At 41.2% G+C, this 27,108-nt stretch overlaps 1 protein-coding gene across 4 annotated transcripts in view; it reads right to left on the bottom strand.

Annotated features, from left to right (window-relative positions):
- PSD3 (pleckstrin and Sec7 domain containing 3) overlaps positions 1-27,108 on the bottom strand; it is a 461,071-nt gene that overhangs the window by 247,691 nt on the left and 186,272 nt on the right. For all 4 annotated transcript variants that reach the window (XR_013998104.1, XR_013998105.1, XM_081127019.1 and 1 more), the window contains one exon: positions 1,039-2,113. Coding sequence is in view for 2 of the 4 variants with exons in the window: in XM_081127019.1 (XP_080983145.1) it covers positions 1,039-2,113 (1,075 nt within the window). In the remaining 2 variants the exon portion in view is untranslated. The remainder of the gene's footprint in view (positions 1-1,038; positions 2,114-27,108) is intronic.

Here is a 27,108-nt window from a genome sequence, read left to right as displayed (position 1 = left end):
TGTATCCACGGGGATGTAATTGCTGAGCCATGTGCCACATATCAAGGTTGCTTTTGAGGAAGTCTGGAGATTTACGTGTTGGGGGGAGGGGGCAGTGGAGAGGAGGAGCCCTGATAGCCATCCTAAAGGAGCCTCACTGTCCGTGGACTTGTAATTAATTATAGAGGAAAACGCATTTCCTTATACCAACCAAATAAACAGTGTCTTCGGCCTTGACACTGATGTCCTCCCATAAAAACAATGCAATGTGGTGTCACGAAGAATGACGGCAGAAAAGATGGTACAAATCTGAAATGACGCTTCAGATGACTGCTGAAAGGAGACTGCATGGTCAGAATGGTCAGACTATGAGCACAGGGAGTGGAGATGGGGCACGTCTTCCACTGACCCAGGCTCTAAGCTGGTGTGGATGTGATGTCAGAAATGAATGGGAAGACCAGGAAATACCATATGATGCCAAGTTCACTTATCAGGGACATAATCAAAACATACTCTTCCCTCGAGAGGGGATTCTCATGTGAATGCCATAGAACAACTGAATTACACAGTCTTCTTCTGACCTCCTGACCTCTTCGCTAAACCTAAAAAACTGAGTGAGCCCCTAACCTGTATGTAGGCACTGGTGTTGCACCCAGAAAAAATGCTTTAGTTAGGATGTACTGACTACAGGGTATGTCTGATGAGTCCAAATTTTTCATATCATTAAAGATAATTCTGGGGTGCTATAGTTACCTTGATGTTGGAAAACTTGAAACCTGTCAAATATAACAAAATGTGAGAAATGGGTTCACAGAGTTTAGTGTTCACAGTATCTCCATCACTCTGCTTTTCTGGTCTACGCCTAATGGACTACTTTTTAATAAGATCACCTGAATATCTTAGAAACTTAGGTGGAATCTAGCTCACGGCAGCTTCTCTTCTGTTGTTTGATAAAAAGGACCAGGGTATTGTGAGTTGTTCTCATAGCCAAGCAAGGATAATGGTTGTTTCCTGAGCTATGAACCAGGCATCACAGACAGCAGGACTGTGGGAGCTCACCTCTCCTTGTCTCTCTCCAGTTCAGGTTCCTTCTCAAGACGGTCTCCGTATTCCCTTAGGAAGACTTCATGGTCTCCACTCTCAACAAGAGGCGCGGGGGAAAATGCCTCTGAAGGACCTCTCCAGGTTTCACCCCTAACCCTCTCGGTGAAACCCACCGAGTTACACAAACCAGCAGACGAGATGAGGTGGTCTGGCACTGTGGAAAGCCCTTGGCTTTCAAGAGAGGTAGTCCTTTCCCAGGATGTCTCAAAATCCACAGGCTGCCGCGTCTCTCTTTTCTCCCCTCCTGTCCACAGTATTTCCACCCCTTCGAATTCCACGTGTTTGACCCGGCCAGGCCGTCCCGTGGAGCTGCCTCGGTCACATCCCCCTGGGTGCTGCCTCGCCCCCTCCCTTAGAAAACCATCACTGCCCGCAGAGCTGTGGGCCGCTGCGGGGCTCCCCAGGGAGGATCCTGGACAAGCTGGCTCCTGCACACAGAGAGCTCCTTTCCTCCCATTAGTAGTTATCTGGGAAAGCTCTGCCTGAGCTTCTCCACTTAATAGCACAGTCAGATCATTCTGGATGCTCAAATGAGAATTTTCCTCCGCCGTGACTTCAGCTGAAAGAGGTATATCTGGTGGTTTTTCTTGGCCCGCAGGGAACGGTTTGCTGGCTGGCTGTGTCTGATGACTGGCAGTGCCCGGCTCTTCTTCCACCCGCTGACCCGAAAGACTAGAAACAGCATCTCTGTCCAGTACCTTTGTAGCCTGTAACGTTCCTGAAGCTATTCTGGCTTCTGTAGCTTTCAGAGCTGAAATCAAAGAGTCTATGGGTTGTAAACTTTGTTCCTTGAGGTGACTTTGAGAGGAGGCCTCTCCAACATCTTTTGGTCCTTCTGTAACACTGTCGAGCCCAGAGTGGTGGCCGGCAAGAAGCGGGACCCCCTGCTGCCTCTGTGGGCAGCATGGCACAGATACTGCATCAAATTCGAGGGAAGTTCTTAGGCCATCGGCACTCTCCTCCATGGTCCCATATTCTGGAAATTCATTTGTGACATTCGGGGGCAGTAAAGTGCTTCCTCCATGATCACCTATGAAGAGAACAGAATGGACACATGACTTGTTTTGAACAATGGGCTCTGATGTGTGTTAATAAACATCCACACATATTAGGCTCCCAATATCTTTATTTGATTCTTTCACCGTACCCTTCCCTTCAGCATTTCTCATAACCTTGCCAGTGATCGCTTCCACTTTGCCTACATGGGTGTAACCACACAGGTTTTGGCAGAGAAGGAGACAATCTAAGGACAAAGGCCATATTTAACCTTGCTTCTGATAAAGTCCCACACATGCAATTCAGTTGCTACATATGCAAAAAGAGATTAAAGTAAGGATACGTATCGCTTTCCAAATACCACTCATGAAACAGCAACTAAAATATTTATATTGGGCACAACAACAATAGCCTTATGATCCAGCCAACAATATCTGTGCAGCACAATCCCTGAGAAGGAGCCTCAGAAAAAAGATGTGAGCTATTTAAAGTCAGTAAATATTTTTTCAGCAGGAAGTCTCCCCGCTTCACTGTTTGATTTGGGGGGAGGGGAAGGGAATGCTTTCAGGACATCTCTGAGAAATAAAAGTGAAGTCAAAATGGAATAGGTAAATTAACATGTTGAGAAAAATTTCCAGGATCCCAAATGCAAAATATTTTAATGGTATCTTATGCAGCATCCCAATATATGAAGCAATGAAAACAACAATTAGTACATATTTAATATATTAGATCAAATTTACATTTTCTTATTCAAATGGCAGTCAGTGAGAACAAGGAAGACAGTCTCATAAACAAAAATATAAATGGAGGGGGGTTATGGATAACAGTTACAGTCATAGCAGCCCCAGTATCCAATTTCCTTCAGAACTTGGTTTGGTTACTTTGTATCAAGAAAATCCTCATCTGCACTAGATGTGCAGTGTATCTGCTTTGACAACTTTATGAAAGAGGACATCTATTGCTGCTGTATTTAAAGCACTGTGACTACACCCTTCCTATTGAGTGAAGCACTGGGCAAATGTCTGATAATACATTGAAACAACATGCAAGACTTGATTCCAAGGCCTGCACAGAGTGCGGTAACTTGGAAACATGAATTAACATGTTATCCAGCAGCTACTCAAATTATGCAAAATTTGATGAATAGTAATACATCTGAGAATGCGTACTGTTGCATATTCCATGTTAAAAATAATTTGAAATATATTTTAAAAACTAAATTTGAGTCAAGTGGTGATGGAATCCAAGAAATACTTCTCTGTGATGGCAGGATTTAAACTACCTTTGTAAGACAGAACTAAGAAGATACAGCTGCCGAAATCTAAAGAGGAAGCGACTTTTCAAACCCTGATTTTGAAAAGGAAGACAGTGAAAACAATGGCCTCTCTTCCTAGGCTGGCATATTGACATATTTAATTTTTCAGTAAAGAACACCGCAGGACTTCCAATTTGTTTTTCTTTTAAATTCAGCGGTTCTTAATATAGTCATAAAATTGTGCAGCCATCACCACTATCTAATTCCAGAATATTTTCATCACCGCCCCCCACCCCCAAAAAACACAGATCCATTGGCTGTCACTCCCCAACGCCATGTCCTCTCAGTCCCTGCTAAGTACCAATCTCCTGTCCATATCCGGAACATTTCATGTCAATGGAGTCATACAATGTGGCATTTCGTGTCTGTCTTTTTTCACGAACACAATGTTCTCAAGATTTATCAAGTTTCATGCATCAGAACTTCATTATTGCCAAATGATATTCTATTGTATGGATATGCCAGCTTCTTTAGCTATCCATCAGCTGATGAATATTTGTGTTGTTCCCGCTCTTTGGCTATTCTGAAAACCTGTATACAAGTTTTTACATCTACATTTATTTTCAACACTCTTGGGTATATACCTACGAGTGAAATTTCTGGGTTATGTCTAATGTTTTGAGGTACGGCGAGTTTCCCAAAGAAATGACACCATTTTCCACTCTTACCAGCAACATCTAAGGGGTCCATTACTGTCCATCTTTTTTATAATAACCATCCTGGTGGGTGTGAAGTGGTATGTGCGTCACTGTGGTTTTCATTTGCATCTCTTCCTGAGTAACTAAATTCATTCTCCCAAGTATTTTATTCTTTTTGATACTATGACAAGTAGAGTTGTTTTTTAATTTCATTTTCATATTATTCATTGCTAGCATATAGAAATATAACTGGTTACTGCATATGGAACTTATATCCTGCGATCTTGCTGAATTTATTAGTTCTCATAGCTTGTTCGTAGGTTCCTTAAGATTTCCTTCTATATACACGTCAGAGATCGCTTTACGTTTTTCTTTCCTACCTGAATACTTTTCGTTTCTTTTTCTTGCTTAACTTTTGGGGCTAGACCCTCCAGCAGCATAAGGAATAGAAGTGATGTGAGCAGAAACCCTTGTTGTGTTCCTGATCTCTGGAGAGAGCTTCGTCTTTCCACACTAGATATGACGTTAGCTGTGGTTTCTCACAAACACCTGGAATCAGGATAAGGCAGGTCCCTTCTACTTCCAGTTCTCCAAGTGTTTTTATCATGCAAGTGTGTCACATTTTATCAAACGCCTTTTCCTGGATCAATTGAGATATTCATATGGGTTTTGTCTTTTATTCTAGTAACATGATGTATTGATTGATTTTTATATAGTGAGCCAACCTTGCATTCCCAGAATAAATCCCAACCAGTCATGGTGAACAATCCTTTTTACCTGTTGCTAGATTCTGCTTTCTAGTATTTTGGCATATCATAAACAACATTGGTCTGTAGTTGTATTATCTTTTTCTGGCTTTGGTATTAGGGTAATGATGACTTCACAAAATGAACTGGGAAGTATTCTAGATGGCGTTTGTTGACACCTTTTTACACTTTTTTAGGCTTTTAACCGTTTTTTTCCTCCCTTAATCACTCAGAGGACGTTAGTTTCCTCAGCACTTTAAATCTTTAAATTTATTGTTAATATGCAATGAAAGGGAAAAAAGTGAACCATCCAAAAAACACGTTTTTCTTTCTTTAACACAAATAGCTTAAAGCGATTAGAGACATACTTAGTTCATAGCGGGAAATATTTCCTTCGGATTTTATAATGCTTTTCATTTTTCACCTAAGCTAGAGCATAGCTTTACAAAATATTCGAGGATTACAGAATATAAAATCCCAAAGGCTGAAGGAATCTAAGAATTCATAGGCCTGACGTAATTAGTGAGAAAACACGCTCAAAGGAATGATGTACTTGCCAACGGGACACAAGGAATCAAAATCAGAGCTTGCCTGTCCCACCCCTGCTACGCTGGCATCCCGCCCGACCCCACCCTGCTGGCAGCGAGGGACCCCACCATGAGTCTGCGATCTTTTCCCCGAAATTTAACAGTATCTTCTGAAATGGTTGTCCAGTGTCAGCCTCACGTTCCCACTTCATCTTAAGTACCATAATCTTCCTAAAACAAAAACTTAGGTGGCTTTCAGTAGTTCCCCACTGCCTACAGAATAAAGTCTAAAGTCCAAACTCCTTGATGCAGAAGTGAGGATCCATAATCCAGTCCCCGTCTGTCTTTTCCAATAACTCCCTTTTCAACCTTATACCACGGCTTCTCTAGCTGAAGGAGGGGGCGGCACACGAGCACCTTGGAAATGTTCTCTCCAGTATATACTGGAAACAAAGTTAACTATGTGTCCACGCTGAGCTTTACGCTCCTTTGCTCCACCTCTTTTCTCCACGTGGCACACTTTCCTCCTGGCTACACGATCAGATCACTTTCACCTTTCAGACCTGATCAAATCCCTTCTTCCAAAAGCCTTCCCACACCACCAGCCTCCCAAGAAGTCACCTCTCCTACCGACGTCGAGAGGACTTTAGCTGTACGTTACATACAGTGCCCGTGCTTGAAATAAACAGGCTGGTAGCTCATAGGTCAAAGCTTCCAAAGGCTACAATTTTTAACTAATTATGAAGTGTTTTAACGAAATTGTCCATAGTGACCACTGAAGCCATATGTAAATTTAACACCAAAATGTACTATAGTGAAATCCATTCAACACAAGGGAGAAAAGTTAAACTTTATCATTTAGGAGCCCACTTTGTCTAACAGTTTACACTGCCATCTAGAAAATCACGACTAAAATAAACACTGGCACCCTGGCCCGGAGAAGAGGGAACACAAAGAAATCCAGAAAAGGGCCTCCAAGAAGTTAATTTCTCCACCCCATTTTTAATATGCTTCATTAAAATGTAACTTATGAAGGAGACGGCGAATGTATCAATTGTGGGCAAATGCTTGGGATGTCTTTTTTTTCTGAGAGTACATTTATTAAAGCTTCGGGTGAGGAAACAAGGAAGGGCTTAGGATGGAAGCAGCAGCAGGAGAGAGCCTAGAGGGCTGCTCTCAGCTCACTGCACAGTCAGAGAAAAGGGGGCCTTGGGGACAGGTTCGGGGGGTTAGCCTGGACGAGCTGCCACTGCCCATTGCTCCCCTGGTTGCAAGTCTCCTGGGAACCCAGGAACTTAGGGAGAAGCGGCGTGCCTGACGGAGAGGGGGAAGAACGCCGTGGGGGTGCCCCAGAGAGGGGGCGCTTTTGATGTCTTGATATAACAGCCTGGCAACTGGTCAAACAAAGGAGATACAGGTGGAAGGGCAAAGGCAGAGTCCGGCAAGACAAACAGCCTGCCTTCCTACTCTAGTCAGTCCTCCTGCTCTAAGTCTACTGTTCTAGTAAGTACTATTCTAACACGTTTCACTTAATGTTGAACTAAATAAAGACTGGCATAGGCCAGGGGAAATGAATGTGCTGAGAAGCTAAATGACTTGACCAAGGTCAATGAAATGATGTTCACTAAAGCACTACATGAAAATTAAGTCAGGACTAGATCCCTAGTCTTTTGTTTCTCAGGAGTAAATTCCTGGGGAAAACGAAAAGGCCTCTGAGTTCTCACACCTTCATTTCCAAGAGCAGTAATGTTACCAAACATAATAAAGAGTGAGAAAAAAAAAATCGTCTAGTTGTAGCTTCTGGGTAGAAACAGCCTTAAACCTCATGAGACAACATCAAACCCTTCCCTTGGAACAAGGCGCCCTTTGTTAGAATACAGGAGCAGTTTATTTCTGCTCTCAGCATTTCTTGACACCACTTGACCTGTCTTGAACAACAAACGAAACTTCATAAAATATTAATCTTGACCTTTTTATGTAGAATTCCTGACTTATTCCTTTATGTTTAAAAATCAGGGCTATTTATGGTAAGGTGAATTAAAAACACACATACACACAAATTCTTCTTTTACTTTGGTTTCTGCTCCCTTTTAAAACGAGGTCATACTTTCTATGAAATGCCCATCATTTCCAAAATCCATTCACCCAGCTCAGCAAACATGAATTACCTGCTATGTACTGAACACGGGGGATGCAAAGCTGAACACGGCCAGAGCGTGAAAAGTCTGCTTAGCATGTTCGAAAGCTCCCCCTGCGGCACGGGAAGGATGCACGGGGAGAAAGTGCAGGTGTAAGGAGACTCGGGAGTAAGAACACAGGCTGCTGGTAACAGCGCAGGTGGGATGGCGAGTGCCGGAGCCAGGACAAAGGCAGAATGGGTGGTACAAAGGTGCCAGGGCTGCCCCCTCTCCCACTCCGGCCAGTGTCCACACCCATCGCCGCCTGCTGCCTCTCTGATTTCCACAGGCGTCCACAAAACCACCGCCCGGCTGGGCCCACTGCCGCAGGCTCCGACACCTGACGTGCTAAGCTCTGCTTCGCCTCTGTCAGTCTGCGTCTGTTATAATGTAAGAACCCAGCTGAAAACTGAAATAGCGATTCCTCCTCCAGAAAGTCACTAAATTAGTCCTGCCCAAATGTGGTCTCATCTATGTGACAAAGGGATTTGCTAAGTATAAAACAAGGAACTTTAGCACCTACCTAAATATAACCGCACACTAGTGGAATCTGAATTAATAGGAGTTCAGAGCTTTACTGCATTTATTTTTCCCCTTTAAGGAATGAAAACGTAGTATAGAACGTGTAGGAGGGAGGGGGGAGAGAGAAGAGCTTTCTACACTCATGTGAAATACATATACTTTCGGGGCATCTATTTCTATTCCTTTAGGGGTCAATCTTTTCTAACAGGAGTCTCATCCACAGCTTTGTGTTGGTCAGATTCCCAACAAATTATTTCCTGTTGTTTAGTAAAAATGCTTTTTCCTATCAGGATCTAAATCCACTGACCTAAAATGCTTCTTTTCGTTTAATGTACTGAGAAAGAAATGGGATACTTTTGAACGTTAACAAGATACAATTTCAGGAGTGCTCAGGGTTGTGTATTAAATAGTCATCCATTTAGGGGACACAGGGACAGGATTGTAATAAAATAAAATAGAAAAAAAATTTCTTTAACATCAAACTAAGAAGCTTCTGCACAACAAAGGAAATGATTAACAAAATGAAAGGCAACATACTGAATGGGAAAAAAATCTGTAAATCCTGTAACTGGTAGGGAGTTAATATCCAAAATATATAAAGAACTCATACAATTCAATATTAAGAAGAGCAAACAATCTGATTGAAAATGGCCAGAAGGTCTGAACATTTTTCCAAAGAAGACATACAGATGGGCAACAAGTGCACTTGACCGTTGACCAACATGGGTTTGAACTACATAGTCCACTTATATGCAACTAAAAAAAAAAAAAAATACTGTAAATGTGTTTTAACTTCCTTATGATTTTCTCAATAACATTTTCTTTTCTCTGGCTCACTTTATTGTAAGATAGAGTACATAATACCTGTAACAATTCATTAATCATGTTTTGTTATCAGTAAGGTTCTGATCAACAGTAGGCTACTAGTAGTTAAGTTTTGGAGGAGTCCAAAATTAGATTTCAATTGTGCAGGGGGTGGGTGCCCCTAACCCCCGCACTGTCCAAGGGTCAACCATACATGAAAAAATGCTCAACATCACTGATCTCAGGGAAATATAAATCACAGTCACAATGAGATATCACCTCACAGTTAGGACGGCTACTGTTAAAAACACAAGAAATAACCAGTGTTGGCAAGGATGTGGAGAAGAGAAACCCTCAGCACTGTTGGTGGAAATGTAAATTAGTGCAGCCACTACAGAAAACAGTTGTAGGTTCCTCAAAAAAAACTATAACTACCATCCAGAAGATGGTATCTGAAGAAAACAAAAACACTCCAAAGGATATATGCACTCCCATGTTCACTGCAACATGATTTACAATAGCCAAGATATGAAAGGAAACTAAGTGTCCATCAGTGGATGAATGGGTACAGAAACCATGATATTTCCCTGGCCCGGGAACTCGGCTGCTTAGACTGTCGTCCTGATACGCCAAGGTTGCGGATTTGATCCTCGGTCAGGGCACATACAAGAATCAACCAACGATGCACAAATAGGTGGAACACATAGATGTATGTCTCTCTCCCCAGCCCCCCTTCCTCTCTCTCTCTAAAGTCAATAAAATAAAAAAACACACAAAAAATGTGGTATTGATACACAGTGGAATATTATTTAACCATAAAAAAGAAAATCTTACCCTTTGCCACAACAGGGATGGACCCTGAGGCCATTACACTAAATGAAATAAGTCGGAGAAAGACAGATACCTATGATCTCATTTATATGTGAGGGGGCGAAAAAACAAAAAACAAGAAAAGAAAAAAATTCATAGATACACAGAACAGATTGGTGGTTGCCAGAGGCAGAGGTGGGGATGGGCAAATGGGTAGAGAGGGTCCAAAGGTACAAACCTCCAGTTATAAAATACAGAAGTCATGGGGAGGCAATGCGCAGCATGGTGATGTAGTTAACAACACTGTACTGCAGATCTGAAAGTTGCTAAGAGAGATCTTAAAGTCCTCATCGCAATAAAAAAAATTTTATGACTATATATGGTGATAGATTTTAACTAGACTTATTGTGGTGATCACTTCACAATATAAACAAATATTGAATCATTATGTTGTACATCTGAAATTAATATAATGTTGTATATGTCAATTATACCTCAATTTTTTAAAAAAATCACTACTTCAAATCATGCAGAAATGAACCTCCTCAAGATGGGCTTCAGAAAGACCGTGGCCCTTCTAAGAATAATCCTGTTTGAGGACCAGTAAATGGAATGGATTTTCTTCCACTCTGGCTAGCAAACTCTTTAAAAGAAAATGGTTGAAGAAAATACTACTACTACTAACAAGAACTATTTGGCAAGTATACTGCAGACTTGGTTACAGGAAGCTGAAATGTGAGGCAAGTAAAAAAGTTTATCATGAGAGAGCAATGGGGCACAGGTTTCCGAAGAGAACATGACTGTCACGTCTGGCCCTAGAGCCTTCAAGAGATCAATGGGGAAAAAGTAGGACATCTGTAATACTTTCAACAATAAAGATAAGTTTTTAAAAAAGGAGAGAACCACAATTATGAATTCTCTATACACACAGTCCCTAGAAATTGGGCCCCATTCCTTTTAAGCAAAGGTGTTTTGTTTGTTTGTTTTGTTTCCACTATCATATAAACTCCAAAAAGCAAGAACCTTGTCTACTTTCTTCACCATTATATCCCCAGAGCCTAGAACCACAATACCTAGCAAAATGGATATATTTGTTGAATCAATGAATAAATGAAGAATGTCCTATAATCAACAGGATACCAAGCAAAATACTACATGTCAGTGCCACCCAAGTTCTAACGTCCCCTACTCCCAAGTACAGACTTGAACAGAATGCTGGAAACCTGGGGGGGTGTCAGAATTTTAAAGCTAGCTAATTCTTCCATTTGCTCAGCCAACATTTATTGGGCACCAAGTATGTGTTGAGCACTGGAAAACAGAGGAACAAACAAGGTCGGGATGGCTCATGCCATCAGGGAGCTTGCAGTCCGGCAACTCGACCTGTCTTACTTGTCTACCGCAGACAAGTTTCAGGCCACAGTAAAGTTAAGTGGAGACAACCTTGGTGATAGTTCTAGAATGCAACATGATCTTACATGCATAAATTTTTCAACTGATCATCTTAGTCTCTAAGTGCTATACAATATGGTAGCCACAGCCACATATGGCTGTGCAAATTTAAACTAATTAAAATGAAAGAAATTTGAAAATCCAGTGCTTAATACCATGTGTAGCTAGTGGCTACCATATTGCACCACACAGATGTATAACTTTTTTCCATGACCACAGAACATCCCATTTGAAAGCACTGCCCTCGAACCTTCTTACTCAAAGTGTGGCCTTGGGGAGTAGCACAGGTATCACCCAGGAATTTGTTAAAATGCAGACTCAGGTACCACCCCAGACCTTTCCAATCACAGCCTGTATTTCTAAAAAGAACCCCAGGTAATTTGGATACACACTCAAGTATGAGAAGCACTTCTCCAGAGAACGAAGACAATATCTAGAACTTGTTCTGACTACATCTAAATGGCTATGTTTTTATTGTAAAAGATAATCTCAAGAGTTCCTACCTCCTAACTGAAAGGTCCCACTATTCAAATCAAATGGGCAACTAAAGAAAGCACACAGTCTCCCATCCCTACCAAGAGAAAGGCTTGCTCACCCTGGTCTGGTTTGCCCTCCTATCACCTTACAGTGATATGACCTCTTCTTTATTTTATAGCTCACAGCGAATGGCCCATGACTCTACATTTCTGCAAAAAACACACAGAACCCTAAAATAACTGCAAATGCAAACCTGGACATTAGTAAATGCCTGTACATTAACATCGGTAAATAGCCTTAAAGGAGTAACATTGGAGCTTAAAGGAAAGGGGCAAGGAAAAGGTATAGTTTTCCAATTTTTAAAAACAGGGATATTTTCCCAGATTTTTAATATTCATGTCATTGGATATATTATTTGTAAAATAAAAATGCATGGGCAAATTCAATTTTGAGAATGTACGAAGGGTCTATGATCTAATTCAAGAGATTTTCAATCCTTTATAACCTGGCTAACCTAGGCACTAAAAAGCTGTCTCCTCTCCTTTCCATGTAGGTCATTCATAAATGCAATAATGCCCTTGGCGCTCTCTGTTCCCTAATAACTATCAGGCAGCAAACACATTAAAACTAACATAATAAGTCAGTATGACAAAAGATCTATAAATTCTTAAGTTATTTTAACATTGGAAAATTTACAGAAACAAGCTTAAAGACACACTCCCCTTGACTTGTTAGGAAGGAATTCAATCCCATAGAGACAGGAGAGTGACTGTCCCCTTTAGACTGAAATTTCATAAAAGCAATAAAAATCTGGAAGACAAATCTGCAGAGCAAATATAAAAAGTAAGCTTTGCAGAACTAAAAAAAACAAACCACCTCAAATGCATTTCACCTATAAGTAACTATAATCCTTAACTGTGAATAATAATGATGAATGTTTTTACGTCTAATAATCAAGAAACCCCTCCAGGAACACAGTGATGCATGTTTAGATTTGCAATGCAATAGAAAAGGCTGTATTAAAAAACACACACACATAGGAAAATAATCTAATCTATTTTTCTAAGCCATAGAAAATATATTTAGTGTGATAAAAATTACAGAGTATGAGTAATGAGAATTCACTAAATGAGTAATCTAAGTACATTATATTTTGGCACATGCTCTTTACCCTAATAAAAGTCACATTTTGGAGAAGGCTACAGTATGTAGTCAAGGATGCTGGCTACTATCTGGTCACTAATAACTCTCCAAAAGCACAGATACTTAAAGTATTTACTCATATGTAGCAAAAACCAGGAGAAGGCCTGCCAACCACTGCAAGAGCTCTTTGCATGTGCACCCAAATAAGAGACTTCCATGAACTGGACGCTCTTTCCCGAGTGAGGAATGGTTAGAGCTGTGCTTACCTCAAACTAAATTCCACATACTAATGTTTCGAACCCATTTTTCTCCCTCAGTTCTAACCCCTGGGGAAATGACGCCAGCTGACCACTCCAGTCAAGTTCAGAGGAAACCCCGGAGGCCGAGGAGCAGCCCCCCACAGCGCGGAGAAGGAGAGTGAGCGAGGAAAGTAAGGCACAGCCCCGATTTTAAACCAACGTCTGCAATGTGCACTGTTGACTCATCCTCGAGAAGGAACACGAAGCCATCAGAGCTGAATTTAAGCCTCTTCAAAATCACTGTTTTTTAAAGCTGGGTTCCTTGTTTTCAAACAGTAGGTTTTTTTTCACTTTTTTCTATCATCCCCCTCTCAGAATTGTTGTTTCTTTTTATCTCTACACCTTGTGCTTCTCTTTCCAGCTCTACTGCTCCCGATCCGAGTTGCTCCTCTGATTTCATCTGTTCTATCCATGTTCTTCTACTTCTTCCTGTTTAGGAATCCACACTTCTAAAACCCCAATTTAATTTTTTTCTAGCTTAAGTGAAATAGAAGTGACATACAATGTAGTGTAAGTTTAAGGTGTACAACGTGTTCGTTTTATACTTAAAGGCTGCAAAAGGATTACCACTACAGCTTTGGCTAGCATCTCCATTATGTTACATAATTACCTTTTTTTTTTTTTTGGTGGTGAGAACATTTAAAATCAACTCTCTTGACAGCCAGGAGTATATAATACAATACTGCTAACTATAATCACCATGCTGTACATTAGATCCCCAGGACTTTAACTCATCTTAACTGGAAGTTTGTACCCTTTGATCAACATCAACATGTCCCTATTTCCTTCACCCCCAGCCCCTGGTAACCACCATTCTACTCTGAAAAACCCAATTTTAAAATTTCTCTGCTCTTCACTGACTTTTTGTTTTTACTTTATTTTAAAATGTAAACCTTTAAATCAATCTTGTTTATAGCAGACTCTCCTGCTAAAGTTAACATGGACATAGTAGTAGTAACATAAATTCTTATATAAATTATATATAATACTTTAAAAAATGAAATTGATATATCAAAATACTATACAATCTTTTAAAAATCATGAAAGCCAAACAGCTGGAGTTCTAGCAGTGAGGATTAGCTACAGCTGTGGACTTCTCCAATCTGCTGTGTCGAGAGAAATGCTAGGTGCGAGGTAAACAACAGCCTCACGCAGCTCCAGTCTGCAATAAGCCTCAGCTGGTCCACATTTGCATTCAGTGGTTTTTCACGTTCAATAAGAAACCCACAGTTCTGCTGAGGATTCAGGCTCTAACCTGACATGAGCAATAATTCCATGGATATCTGAAAATGCAAATTTTACAGAAAGTTGAAAGTCAAGTTCCCTGGTGAGAGAGAAATAATCTTGTATTACTCTAAAAGTGACACTTTCAATAGACAGGAAACACACACCCCATATGTAAACTGAGGAATTAAAATATGTAATACAAACTCCCAGCAGAAACAACCTCAGGCCACATGCTCACAGAATACTTTGGGGGCCCCCCTACAGCTAGGCTCTTCTCTTTCAGGCTATTCAGGCAGAGCTGTGCTTCAGGCATGCGGAGGGAAAAGAGCTGGAGCTCTTTAAGAGCAACTCCTCCCCAGTCCCATCAAGCGCCACAATATGATGTCTTTCTAAAACTACAGGGCACCCGTTCTCCTCTTGCTACAGAAAATTGAAAACAGGGAGCAGGGATAGTCTGATAGAATTCCGTGTTGCCAGGAAGCTGGTCGAACCAGAAAAAAAACACAGTGAAAGGAAATAAAATTACAGGTAAGACTAAAATTCTGCTTTCTATTTCAAAATAAAAATTTTGGAAAATCCGATGTCAAGATGCTAAAAGAAACATTCCAGGTTAAGGCGAGGTGAGGTACTGGGCAAAGGCATTCAGAGGGCAGGTGGCATCTTTCCGACGGCAGGGAATGAACAGAGCGGCCGGCGTGGGCACCCCTCAATAAAGGCAGTGCGCTCTTCTCCCACAGATTCAGCAGAGCCTGCCGTAGCCCCGGGAGTCTCCTACCGGGACGGCTGAAGACAAGGCTGGTAAGCAAAGGCAGTCAATAATACAGACGGATCATTTCACAGCAGCATTTTACAAGAGATCGATAGGTTAAAAGAGATTTGCCTGCACAGACCTACGAATAGAGGTTACTCACAGAGATTACTGTAGCTCCAGCAGTTACCCATTGATCATAGAATATGCCCAGTTCATCAGCTTAACGCTTGAGAAAAGTTAGCTAGGAAAAGCAGCCAGCTAATTCAAAATCTGCTGCTCTAGTCAACTGGAAGCAAATTAGTTTCAAATTTCCTGGCAGCCCCTCTTGCCCCGCACTGCACGCGGTGATGTCAATGGAAGCCCTCTGAGCGCCGGAGCCAGCTGCCGCCTCAGCCCCGCGCTCACAAAGGCTAAGCCCGTCCTCCAGCTCGCTCGCCCTCTGCCTCTGTGGCTCTCTACCTTGGTAGCTTACCGAAAACAACCACCGTAGGGCTTTTTCTATATTTGTGAAAACTACTTCCAAGGAGATAATTGAGATGACGGGAGTGAGCTTTAATGTACCATTTCCCCAGTGCAGCCGCAGGAGCCCAGCAAAGGCTCCGAGAGGATTGTACCATCCTCGGTGACATCAGAGGTGGGGCTGTCATCTCGGGATTATGCAGCATTTTCTGCGAAGCGAGAAGGACACGCGTGAAAGGAGACGGATGGTCTACCTTTAAAAGGATTTAACTCTCCGGTTCTTTAAGCAGAAAAGGCAAAAGTAAATATGCTGTTGAAAAGCTGCTGGGGGAAGATAAAAATCCTGCTCCGTGGGTCCTGATCTCACTGCTAAACGCTGCTGCCATCTAAAGTCACTTCATCGGTGCTTACGTTGCCGTTCCTGTAATTAGATTAATATTTAATGGGTGACTAATGGGTTACTTGGAAAAATGTGTCAGGAGGAGAGTCACAGTCATTAACGTCTACCTTTAAATATGGTGGCATCAACTTTTACATCACTAATAGCACCTTGGATGCCTGCAACACCTTTCAGCACCATCTCAATAAAAACACTGCATATAAAAACTAACGGTTTTTATAGAAGAGAAAAGGGAGGTGAAAAATCAAACAAGATGAATAGCATAATGTAATATTGGCTGTAATGGAGGCTACTAAAACATTAAAAATAATTCATCTTCTATAACCTAAATATTCTCACCAGCATAAAAAGCAGAGGCCAACACCACAAAGCAATTGATGTTTATTTTCATTCATTCCATATACATTTGCCAAGTGCTTAACAAGTGCTAGAAAATATGTTGAGTTTAATTTAAAGTGCACATTTCTGATAAATGATATAATCGGATAGAAAGTGTTTGTACAATGATTACTATGTGCCAGGCACGCCACTAAGCAGCTTTACGGTAGGAACTTGCTGTTTCTCCCTGCAGCCCTCTGGGATAGCTACCGTAATTAACCCATTTTACAGATAAGAACACTAAAACACAAAAGGTATGTGGCTTGTCTGAGATCACGGGGCTAAAACTGTCACAGACTGGATTCAAACACAGGCACTATGGCTGCAAAGTCCACCCTCTGGGCCACTAAGCTATACTGCCTTTTAGGGCTTCCTTGTTGAGGGAATTCTAAAGGAATGTAACTTTCAGGACTCAGAACCACAGCAAGCCAAAAATAGCCTCCTCTGAAGAAGATACGACCAAATGGAAGGAGGTAAAGGTAGAGAGTGCACCTAGAGAAGGCATCATGGGACCGAGGAAACAACACCCAGGAACAGAAGTTTAGTGCTTGTGGCTCACGTGACCCTGGGCCAATGGCTTAAAATCTTTCAGCTTTAGTTTCCTTACTTCTGAGCTACAGATTTTAAAATTATAGAGCAGTATAAAAATGTAGCTAAAGCACACAATCTAGACTTGTAATCTGGGCTATATCACTTTCCAAGTATGTCCCATGAGCAAATTATTTAACCTCTACGGGGCTCAATTTCCTCATCTGAAAAAATGATAACAATGGGGTTGTTCTGAGGATTAAATGAATGATACATATAATATATAAAGCACCCAGACTTGCAACTAGTATATACTAAAAGCTCAATAATAATTTTATTATTGTTAATACAATCATTACTTTTATTATCATTACTATTTAGTATTATTTTTAAACTAAAACTGCCAGCTTCCTCCCTTTTCAAAAACCTCTCCAAGATGAACCACTATTTTCCCAGAGTTGATTGGAAAAGCAGAGAGGAAAACCTCTGTTGGCGTCATACAAACATTTACCAATCCATGCATCACCAATTCCCTGTAAGATGTAAGCTGAAGTCACTGGGCATGCCTTCCAGGAGAGCTCCTTACACGGGGAAAAACAGGAGCAGGGAATGGACCCTCTGGCCATCCCAAGCTCTTCCCTCCTCTGCCTGGAACACAGACGGGAGCTGAAGCCGCCATCCTTAACTGCAGGCATCCATTAGCCAGGGAGGCAAAACAGAAAGAGTCCCAGGCCCCCCACAGACCCCCTACCCCTATCTTCTTGTATGTTGGAGAAATAAACCTTTAGTTCAAGTATTTAATTAAAGTTTTCTTTTATATACAACTCTTCATGACCCTGATATACAGATAAAGGCCACTCTTTCCCTATAATTTCAAAGGCGAATTTGACAGATGGGCTATTTAGCACGACTTTTCTATTAAATCCTCTGTGCTTGCATCCTGTCCAGTGACAAGTCAAAGTCAATGGGTGACCCCATGGGAAACAAGGAAAAGCAAAATACACTGCTTCCCAATACTTAGTAGCTGTGCTGTCTTATCACAAGAACAATGACGGGCCGAATGGGTGATGGGATAGCATGTGAAATGCTCCTCCTCCGACTTTTTTCTAATCTCTAAATGGGTTCATATTTCTAATCTACATGCTATTAAGCTAATGTTAAAAGGAAAAAGAAACAAAACTCAAATACATGAGTAAAGGTGCTTAATAAAATTAGGGCTTTTATACAGACTATGTAACTAAGACGGCCCCCTTAACTGCAACTACTCGGGACCAAGAGGAAATGTCTCGACTACATAAATGCCTCCTTTCCAAATGTCTAGATGTCATGTGAGGCTTTAATTGACACTGTCTTTGACTGACACCCTGCAACTCACCATTTCAAAAAATTAAAGTCGAAAATAAATTTGTTATTTTCTATTCTCTCATGGACACTATCTCTAAAAAATATACATACAGAAAGACCACTTGAGTCTATAACTGGGTTAGTAGTACCATCCCGTAGTGCTCAATTCTTTTGTTTTGTTTCTGAAATGTAATCTAAAAAGCTGCCATTATTCTTGAAGGATAGATAATATCAATAATATTCAGAGGAAAAAAACTATTTAAAAATTCACAAACCAATATTCTGTTTATATCTCTTCGTAAAATACAATAAATTGTTTTTCTGGAAATATCACTGACAGATTGAACGTATCAAAAAAAGCTGAATTTATAAAATGTACTTTTTCATTAAAATTTGAAGAACTATTTTATAAATAAATTATACCCACAGACTGCAACCAATATTTTTCAATAAAGAAAGCATGAAATTTAAATTATAAAATACTCTGAATGTTAACATATAACATCTGTATTGACTATATCTTCATATTTTCTGTACTGATGCTTGGTATTTGGGACCCTGATCTTAGAAAAGCAGCCCCTCCCAGGGTTAGCTATTTCCTGGCAACAGCAAAGGACTGCCCTGAGAGTGTACTTTTGATATACAAACCAACCAATCCAGAGCCACACCCCCAGCCATCTCCTTCATCAATCTCTCTCATGCCTAACTAACCCTAACCCTAACCCTAACCCTAACCCTAACCCTAACCCTAACCCTAACCCTAACCCTAACCCAGGCCAATATTCCAGGGCTCTAAATCACCCCAGGGCCTGGTCCTGGACAACTAAGAACCATCCCTGTAGACCAAAGCCCATGAAATTATTCAAACTACCCAATCCTAAACTTACTTAGGTATCTGCCCGGCCCTACCCATTCCTTCCCACAAAAACCCCATTGATGGCTGGGCCATGATCTCCCCTGGCCCCTCTGCCCTATCCCCAATGGCCCTGCAGGTGGGCCATGCCTCCTGCTTCTAGGGATCTGTGGGTACAAATTTCTTCCTTCATGACAATTATTTCTGTGTCTGTGGGTCTTACCACACCTGACTAAAACAAATCTCAGGTACAAATTTTATATAGTTTTAAGAGAAATGAAAAAGTATTCATTAAGAACAAAATTTCAAATCATGAATGTATTTCTGGACTTTAGCATCACTAACACTGTCCCTTTAGTTTAGAAATAATAAGCTGTAGGTAATAAGTTGTTATTTGACCTAATATGTTATTTCTCAACAAAGTCAAACAAAGTAATACAAGCAGGCAAGCAAGCTAATTGTTATCCAATATACCATGAGATTTTAGAATTAAAAAAATTTTAAATATCTACCTTTTGGGGATGTAGGTCAAATAATCAAACAGCTTATAATATTTTCTTTATTATGTTGATTTTGTACATACATAAAACCACATACTCCATGAAACAATAAAGATTACTTGCTTTCATTCACTCACATTTCAGGGGGTTATCCGAGCTCTTCACATGCAATTTGTCATTAGAATCTCTGCTACCACTGGAGTCTCATTTTGAATTCTATTACATTTTCAGTTGGTCTTAGGTCGAGATAGAGAAATTTTTTAAATCTGAGTGATGCTATAACTGGAAATTCTATCCTAACTCACAGTATCCATCCACTTCAGGTGATCTGTACGGAATAACCACTTACTGTATGACATTTAAAAGTCACCTTTCAAAAGATAGTTTACAGCAGCAACTCTAGGATCACTTACAACTCCAGGATCATTTCCCCAGGAATAATTACTAAATGTGTGTTAAATTTATTCTCTCCCCACTCTGTAACCCATTTTAGTGATCTCTGTAAGCATCTCAACTAGCATTATCTGTAGTTAGTCCAAGCTAATGTGTTTTCTCCAAAAAAATTCTGTTAGTCAAAATAATCAAAACATCCCTAATAAGAACTTGAACATAAAACCACCCCTCCTTTTCTCATAACTTTTTGAGGAAAACATCCTTACCCTCCCTACCTCATAGGTGTAGAGGTTGTTAACTCCTTTCCACACATGAAGAGCACAGAGTTTAAGCCACCTGATCAATACACAATTAGAAGATAAGGAGAGCAAGAAACATCCCTCAGACCGAAGTTTTAAAAAAAGAAACAAGATGAAATGTAATTGGCAGTCCAAATGTGGCTACACAGAAGAACATAAGGAAATAAGCAAAGCCAGAATTTCACATTGGGCTGTATTTCATTCCTGTCTTTTAGTCTAACTTTTTTCTCTTGTTAATTGTTTGTAGTAACTTATTTACAATAACATTTTTATTAATATGAACCATATAAACGTAATTTTTAACAAATACACATTATGCCATTTAGTAATATAATTTGGTTACTATTGAATAGTCTGGTTATTTCCAATATTATCTTAGGTGGATTCTTATATTGATAACTGGCTAATTAGTATTATGCAGAATATAATCAAAACATAAGCCCCACTGACCCAAATGAAACCTGTAATTTGCATCCGTTTTGCTCACTGTTGTCAGATGTCAAAGTGCAAGGTCATTCGAGATGGCATAAACCTCTGGTTGCATGTAATGGGCAAGGGAGTGTTTACGGTCAGTGGGAAACTGTCTTCCTCGTGTTTGGGGCCCAGGGTGAAACCAGAGCCCACGGGCACTAGGACAGCACAGCAGGAAAAGGAAAGCCAAGTCTTGGGCTAACGGGGTAACCTGAGGGGGTCCTTCTCTGTACCCAAGGGTAAAACTTGAAAGCAAATTCTAGGAGGAACTGAGTCTTCCCTCAAAGTAGGAAAGTCCATCAGTGTCAAATAGCATTTAAGGGGGCAACTGAAGTTAGCCAGAGGGCCCTGTAAGCTGCCCTCGTCCAACGACTCCTGCCTAGACTCCAAATCAGGATTATTACTCCCTGTTCCACAAACTCTCTTATTTATTTGCTCTTCCTTCTTATTTTCTTTCTTTCAGTAAGACTGTTCAAAAACTCTCATCTTGCATCACCGATGTTACAGGAAAACATACATCCACCTCTCTGCAGAGGTCAATCCAGGCATCGAGTGCTACATGGCAGGGGGGCAGGACCAGAACTGCCCCAGCCCCAGCCCCAGCCCCAGCCCCAGCCCCAGCAGCAGGGCACAGCCTGGGACGGGAGGACCAAGACTTCTTTCAGAGGCTCCCTCTCCCACTGGCTCTGTGACAATACGCTGTCCTTGTGTGTCTCCCTTGTCTGCCATTCTGCTGTTTCCTTGGCTTGTGGCAGTTCCATGCCCTTTAATTATAAGCAGTACCAAGAATCAATCAGTTCTCAACCCACCACTCTTCTTGCTTAGCATTCCTTGCCTTCTAAAATGCAAGCTTAGAAGAACTACCAGCCGACAGACAAACGTACTCCAGACCAGCCAACACATGTAAAGTGCTTAAAACGATGCTCAGCACAGGAAATATTTAGTAAGAACGTCCTGGTATCACTAGTCCTTCTGGGAATCAGCCTTCGCTAGATTACTCACCATGTGATTGGGACACGTAATTTTGCCTCTCTGAGCCTCAGCTTTTGCCTACTACTTTTAAAATCTCATTAAAAGTCAACTTTTGCCTGGCCGGGCGTGGCTCAGCAGTTAAGCATCGACCTAGGATCCAGGAAATCAGGGTTTGATTCCCAGTCAGGGCACATGCTTGGGTTGCGGGCTCGATCAATGACTCTCTCATCATTGATGTTTCTATCTCTCTATCTTCCCCTCCTTTCCTCTCTCTGAAATCAAAAAAGAAATGTTTAAAAAAAAAAGTCAACTTTTTCTCAGCATTTTGTACTCATTAAAATAAAACTTGCAATTATGTTTTTTTTGGCTAATCCTCTCCTGAGGATAATTTTTTCCATTTTTTTTTTTTTTTTTTTTTTAGAGAGAGTGGAAGAGGGGTGAGGGAGAGAAACATCGATGTGAGAGAAACACATGGATCAGCTGCCTCCCAAACACGCCTGACCTGGTGGGGGATCAAACCTGCAACCCAGGTACGTGACCTTGACTGGGAATCAAATCTGTGACCCTCTCGTGCATGGGCTGACACTCCAACCGCTGAGCCACACTGGCCAGGGCATAACCTTGCAGTTAATTTTAATTCATGATTCCAATAATTACTAACTGTAGGCAAACAAGAGTTTTCCCTCACAGGGTAGTTATAAGATTAAAATTAGAAAGGCCCCCTGAAAAAGTAACTGAAAACCACAAAATGGGACTTCAAAGTAAGGCTCGGCCCTGATAACTCCAGGGATGCAGACCTGGCGTCTCCGAGTTCCAGTCCACCTCACGCTGCCGCTCAGTGGGAGGTGCTCCTGATGTAGACACGACGACCCGTGAAAAGGAAAGGTGGCAATGACACACGAGTCAATTCAGAAGAAACTGCGCCTTGGCCGGGCCACACATCGGGGCAGTGGGCTGGGCTGGGCTGCGGTAACGGAACGAGGCGGGAAAACGCTAACCAGGCCCGTTCCCACGCTGCTCATCACAAGGGCGAAGGGAGCCACACGCACACACGCAGCACAGTGAGGAAAGATACAAAGTGAGCCACAGACAGGGGTCCAGGCACCGCAGCAATGAACCCCGCAGCGCACAGCCCTTTACTTCGCCATGCCAGCCCACTGCCCTCGCCCTCGCCCTCGGAAAGGCACTGCCAAGTGCAGCAAGCAGGGGCTGCAGGCACGGATGCTCCTTCCTGGGATCCTGAGGGGGACGAGCAACTAAGGGCCTCTCTGAGCCGTGCCTACCATCCCGGAAAGTTGGGGCTGCCCACAGAAGCAGAGAAAAAGCAGAATCAGCACTTTCTGTCTGACAGATGTCCCCTGTCACAAAGTCAACATGTCAACACCGCAGCGGGGAACTTCCCTGAACAGCTCCTGAGAGAGAATTCCTATTTCAGGTGCATTGCCAACCTCTCCTGTCACTTTAGAGTTCTCGTATCCCTTCATTTATATTTTTATTGCTATCTCTTTTCTAGAGCAGGTGCTATAGCCAAAGGAATTAACTACTGGTTCTGAACAGCCTGCCCACCTCAATACGAATTCCTATCCCCCAAAGCACACTAAGCGACCGCTAGATTCATCCTAAAACACTCTTCTGATGGCACCGTTGCCACCACTGTCCATCATGTGCCTCCCCTCCTCCCAAATAAAGCAAGAACAAAACTTGAATGGATCCCCAAAGTAACTAAATTAAAGCTGTAATTATTTTATTTTTATTTATTTATTTACTTACTTGTTTTTAAATATATCTTTATTGATTTCAGAGAGAGGAAGGGAGAGAGAGAGACAGAAACATCAGTAATGAGACAGTCACTGATCAGCTGCCTCCTGCAAGCACCACACTAGGGATCAAGCCCACAACCTGGGTATGGGCCCTGACCGGGAATCAAACCTGGATCTCTGGGATCCTAGGTCGATGCTCAGCCGCTGAGCCACGTCCAGCCGGGCAGTCGTAATTCTTTAACTTAGGAGTCAGCACACTTTTTCCGTAAAAAACTGAAACAGTAAATATTTTAAGCTTCATGTGCCCAAAGGTCTCTGTGCAAAGACGCAAAATTGGCCGCAGACAATAGTACATCATTCCACTGCCGCTTTCCAATACTGACACTCTCTACAGAAACAAGGGGTGAGTAGGACGTGGCCCCAGGGCCTCGGTCTGCCAACCCCTGCTTTACCTCCTCACTCAAGACCCTTAGCAATCTGGCCATTAACTCTCACCGTGATGGCCCTGTGTATTAGGGTTTTCTTTTTAAATGTAACAAACACATACCATATAAAAGAATGCTGTGAGTCCTAGTTTTACAAATTAAAAAATAAAGCAGAGTGGTTAAGCAGCTTCTAGCCAGGACTGGAAGCCAGGGAAAGAGCCACCACCCAATGATGCCTCTCCACTGCTCAACTTGGTGTCCCCCTAAGAGACATGATCCCCTTTAGACCTTTGCTCATACAGTTCTTCTCTTTTCCAACTACACTTAACTCATCTCTGAAGTCCCCACTCAATTGCACTTCAGCCTGAAGTCCTTCATGCCTGACCCAACTCAGAGTGACTGCCCCTTCCCTTTTACTCTTAAAATACATCTTGTCTGTACTTTCCTTTGGGTCCTTACATATAGTCATGATTTCATACTGTCTTCCTTTTGGTCTCACATGTTTTGTGTCCTGGATAACCACCACTGTGTTTAGAAATTAAAAGGTGTTCATTCATTCATTACTAGGAGGTTAAGGTTCACTTAGGAGGCAATCCAGGGATATATGGACTTAAAACAATTTTCGCCACTCTCTGTATTTATAAAGATCATAGGAAGTGGTCTCTGTACAGTAAGTCAATCTTTAAAGTGGATAAAAAGAAACAGAGTATAAATCAATCCCTCTGGCCTTTCCAGTATGAGGTACATCTTGCAAAAACAACTACGACACTAAGATTCAGTAACTGAACTGCTTAAAAAAGTTATTTTATCATAAGCATCTTATTAGTATAGTTGATTTACAGTAATAGTTGCATTTGTAGGGGAAAATATCCTTAAACTGATGTTTCTGTTACCCAAGTCTAAGAGAAGTGGTTCTTAATTCTTTCGGCACCATGGACCTCTATGAGAAAGCTATGGGCTCTCTCCCAATAAAAAAGAGACAGATATTTATACAAACGTTGCATAAAATCTCTGGGAGCTCACAGATTCTGTAAAGTTAAAAACTCCTGCCACAGAGGGTCTCATGTTGGGCATTCATGGCTCTCGCTCACCTAAGAAACTTTCCTTTTAATTCAAGTCATTCAAAGGAATTTCAATGTACCAAAAGTATCTGGCAGTCATTTTATTTTTTTAACATTTTCATAGAACAAACTATTACGCCCAAATCAGACGTCAAAGATCACAAACAGTGAAAACAGGGTTTACAGTTAAGAGCCAATGAGCAGGAGGGGAGAGAAGAAATATCACCAGTGACTTACAGATTTCATTTCACTGTTTGCTAGGAAAGCTCAGAGGCCTAGAGACACGTCCACGTGTGTGAGAAGCACAGGTTTTCTACAGGCAACACGCGTTACTGCTAAACCTGGACCATCAGAAAAAAGTAGTAGCTTCCATATCCTCAAACAACAACTCAAGCTAAGAAAAATCAGAAAGAGCAACTAATTATAAAATCTCTTTAAAACTCCAATTCGGAAATAAGAATAATAAACTCCTAAGCTAAATACCAGTGGACTAACACATTATGACTACCACAACAGATAAATGACAAACACAATCATTTTAATGATACAACATTGTAGAATTTTCATTTCTTTTCATTGCTTCTTTTTTATAAGACTTATTTGTTAAATGCATTGCTAAATAGAATTTAACTTTTATGCCTTTTGCACTCAGCATGTGAATGAGAGCGAGATCTAGCAAAAATCCAAATTTTAAGATTCAACATAAAATGGTTAAAATCAAATTATCTATAGAATTAACTCACCCTGAACATAATAGGTAAATTGATAAATGTGGAATTTCAAAAACAGCCAAATTCCAATCCAGAGACGAGGTGTAATCTCGGTCTAATTTAGTGAAAGAAAAACCTGTAAATAAATTGGTGCCTTTCAGAGTGACTGGTTCCGTAACAGAGGCAGACTCCACGGCATCGTGGGGACGCCCAAAGAAAGGGGGTAGTCGATCTCATGGAGAGGGATCCAATAAAGGTTCTCAGGACACACGCTTCAAATTGCAACTTTCTGAACTGATATCCAAGGCCTCCCATGATCCCACCTTAATTCATTTCTCCACTTGAGTCAATATTCTACTGTCCTCCACAACATCTCTTCTCCTAGAAAAGAATATTGTCCCCATTATTTCCATGCATTCAAATGCTTCCTGTTCCTTCAGGCCACAGCACCCACAGGCCCCCCTCTAAGAGGTCTGCCTGCTCCCTCGACCCTGCCCTGTCCTCCCCTCTGCTATGTGAGCACAGATGCCCTCGCCGCTCCTGATTCCAACAGTCTCCTTAGGAAAGCGGATGTCTGTCTATGTAGGGCCTTTAATATGAAATCTGTCATCTGTGCAAGACATTTATACCAATTATCTGGCACTTAATTACATATCATCTTCTATTTAATAGCTCCTGGTAGGAATGCTGTCTTGCTTATAAGTTCATTAGCTTCTTATAAGCAGTGATTAACAGTATTGGGTACATAGCAAAGACTTGTAGATAAATATTTGCAGAAATTAAATGTATTAAACAAAAGAAACTCATTTCCTGCCCCACTTTTTAAAAATTTTTTCTAATAGTTTTATGGCTTTGTTTTTTTAAATTAATTGGGTGACATTGGTTCATAAGATGATATAGGTTTCAAGTGTACCATGTCTATGATACATGATCTGTAGGTTGCATTGTGTGCCCACCACCCAAAGTCAAATCATCTTCCATCACCATATTCTTGACCCCCTTGACTCTCTTTTTTTTTTAAAAAAACTATATAGATATAAGAACCAAAACTAGACAAATCTCAATGCCAACAAATTCTGGGGAACCTGCCACCACAAAAAGTTTCCAGTCATTTTACCTTTAAATAGAAAATTAAAACAAGGTCCCAATATTCTTTTTTAAATTCTACTCATCTTAACCAGGACAAACTGAAAGCTCACCGTGCCAGCTGTGCCAAGGACAATCAAAGGGGCCATGTTTTAGATAGTTAACCATCTACCATCCAAAGGGTGAGATCTCTAAATTTTTCCTAGTACAGCTAGGTTTTGCATTAAGCTATCCCAACTCATTTGCTAGGGCCCCCTTTCAACCAAAAGAAGTATTTTTGTAAAATAGTCTGCAAAGTCCCTAATGTACTGAATTAAAAGTTATCTATCCCTTAAGAATTGGCCTTGGCCCTATTATTGCCACTGTCCTATCAAGTAAACTATCAAGTGACTGGATAGTTCAATACATGCACAGCATAGGCCCAACAGGAAACAGAATCAGTGAGGCCCGGCCAAGTGGCTCGGTTGGTTGGAGAGTCGTCCCATACAGAAAAAGGTTTTGG

The sequence above is a fragment of the Miniopterus schreibersii genome (genome assembly GCF_964146895.1).
Source record: "Miniopterus schreibersii genome assembly, chromosome: 2".
Classification (NCBI taxonomy): Eukaryota; Metazoa; Chordata; class Mammalia; order Chiroptera; family Miniopteridae; genus Miniopterus; species Miniopterus schreibersii.
Note: the sequence above shows the minus strand (reverse complement) of the source record. Positions and strands in the feature narration are given on the sequence as shown.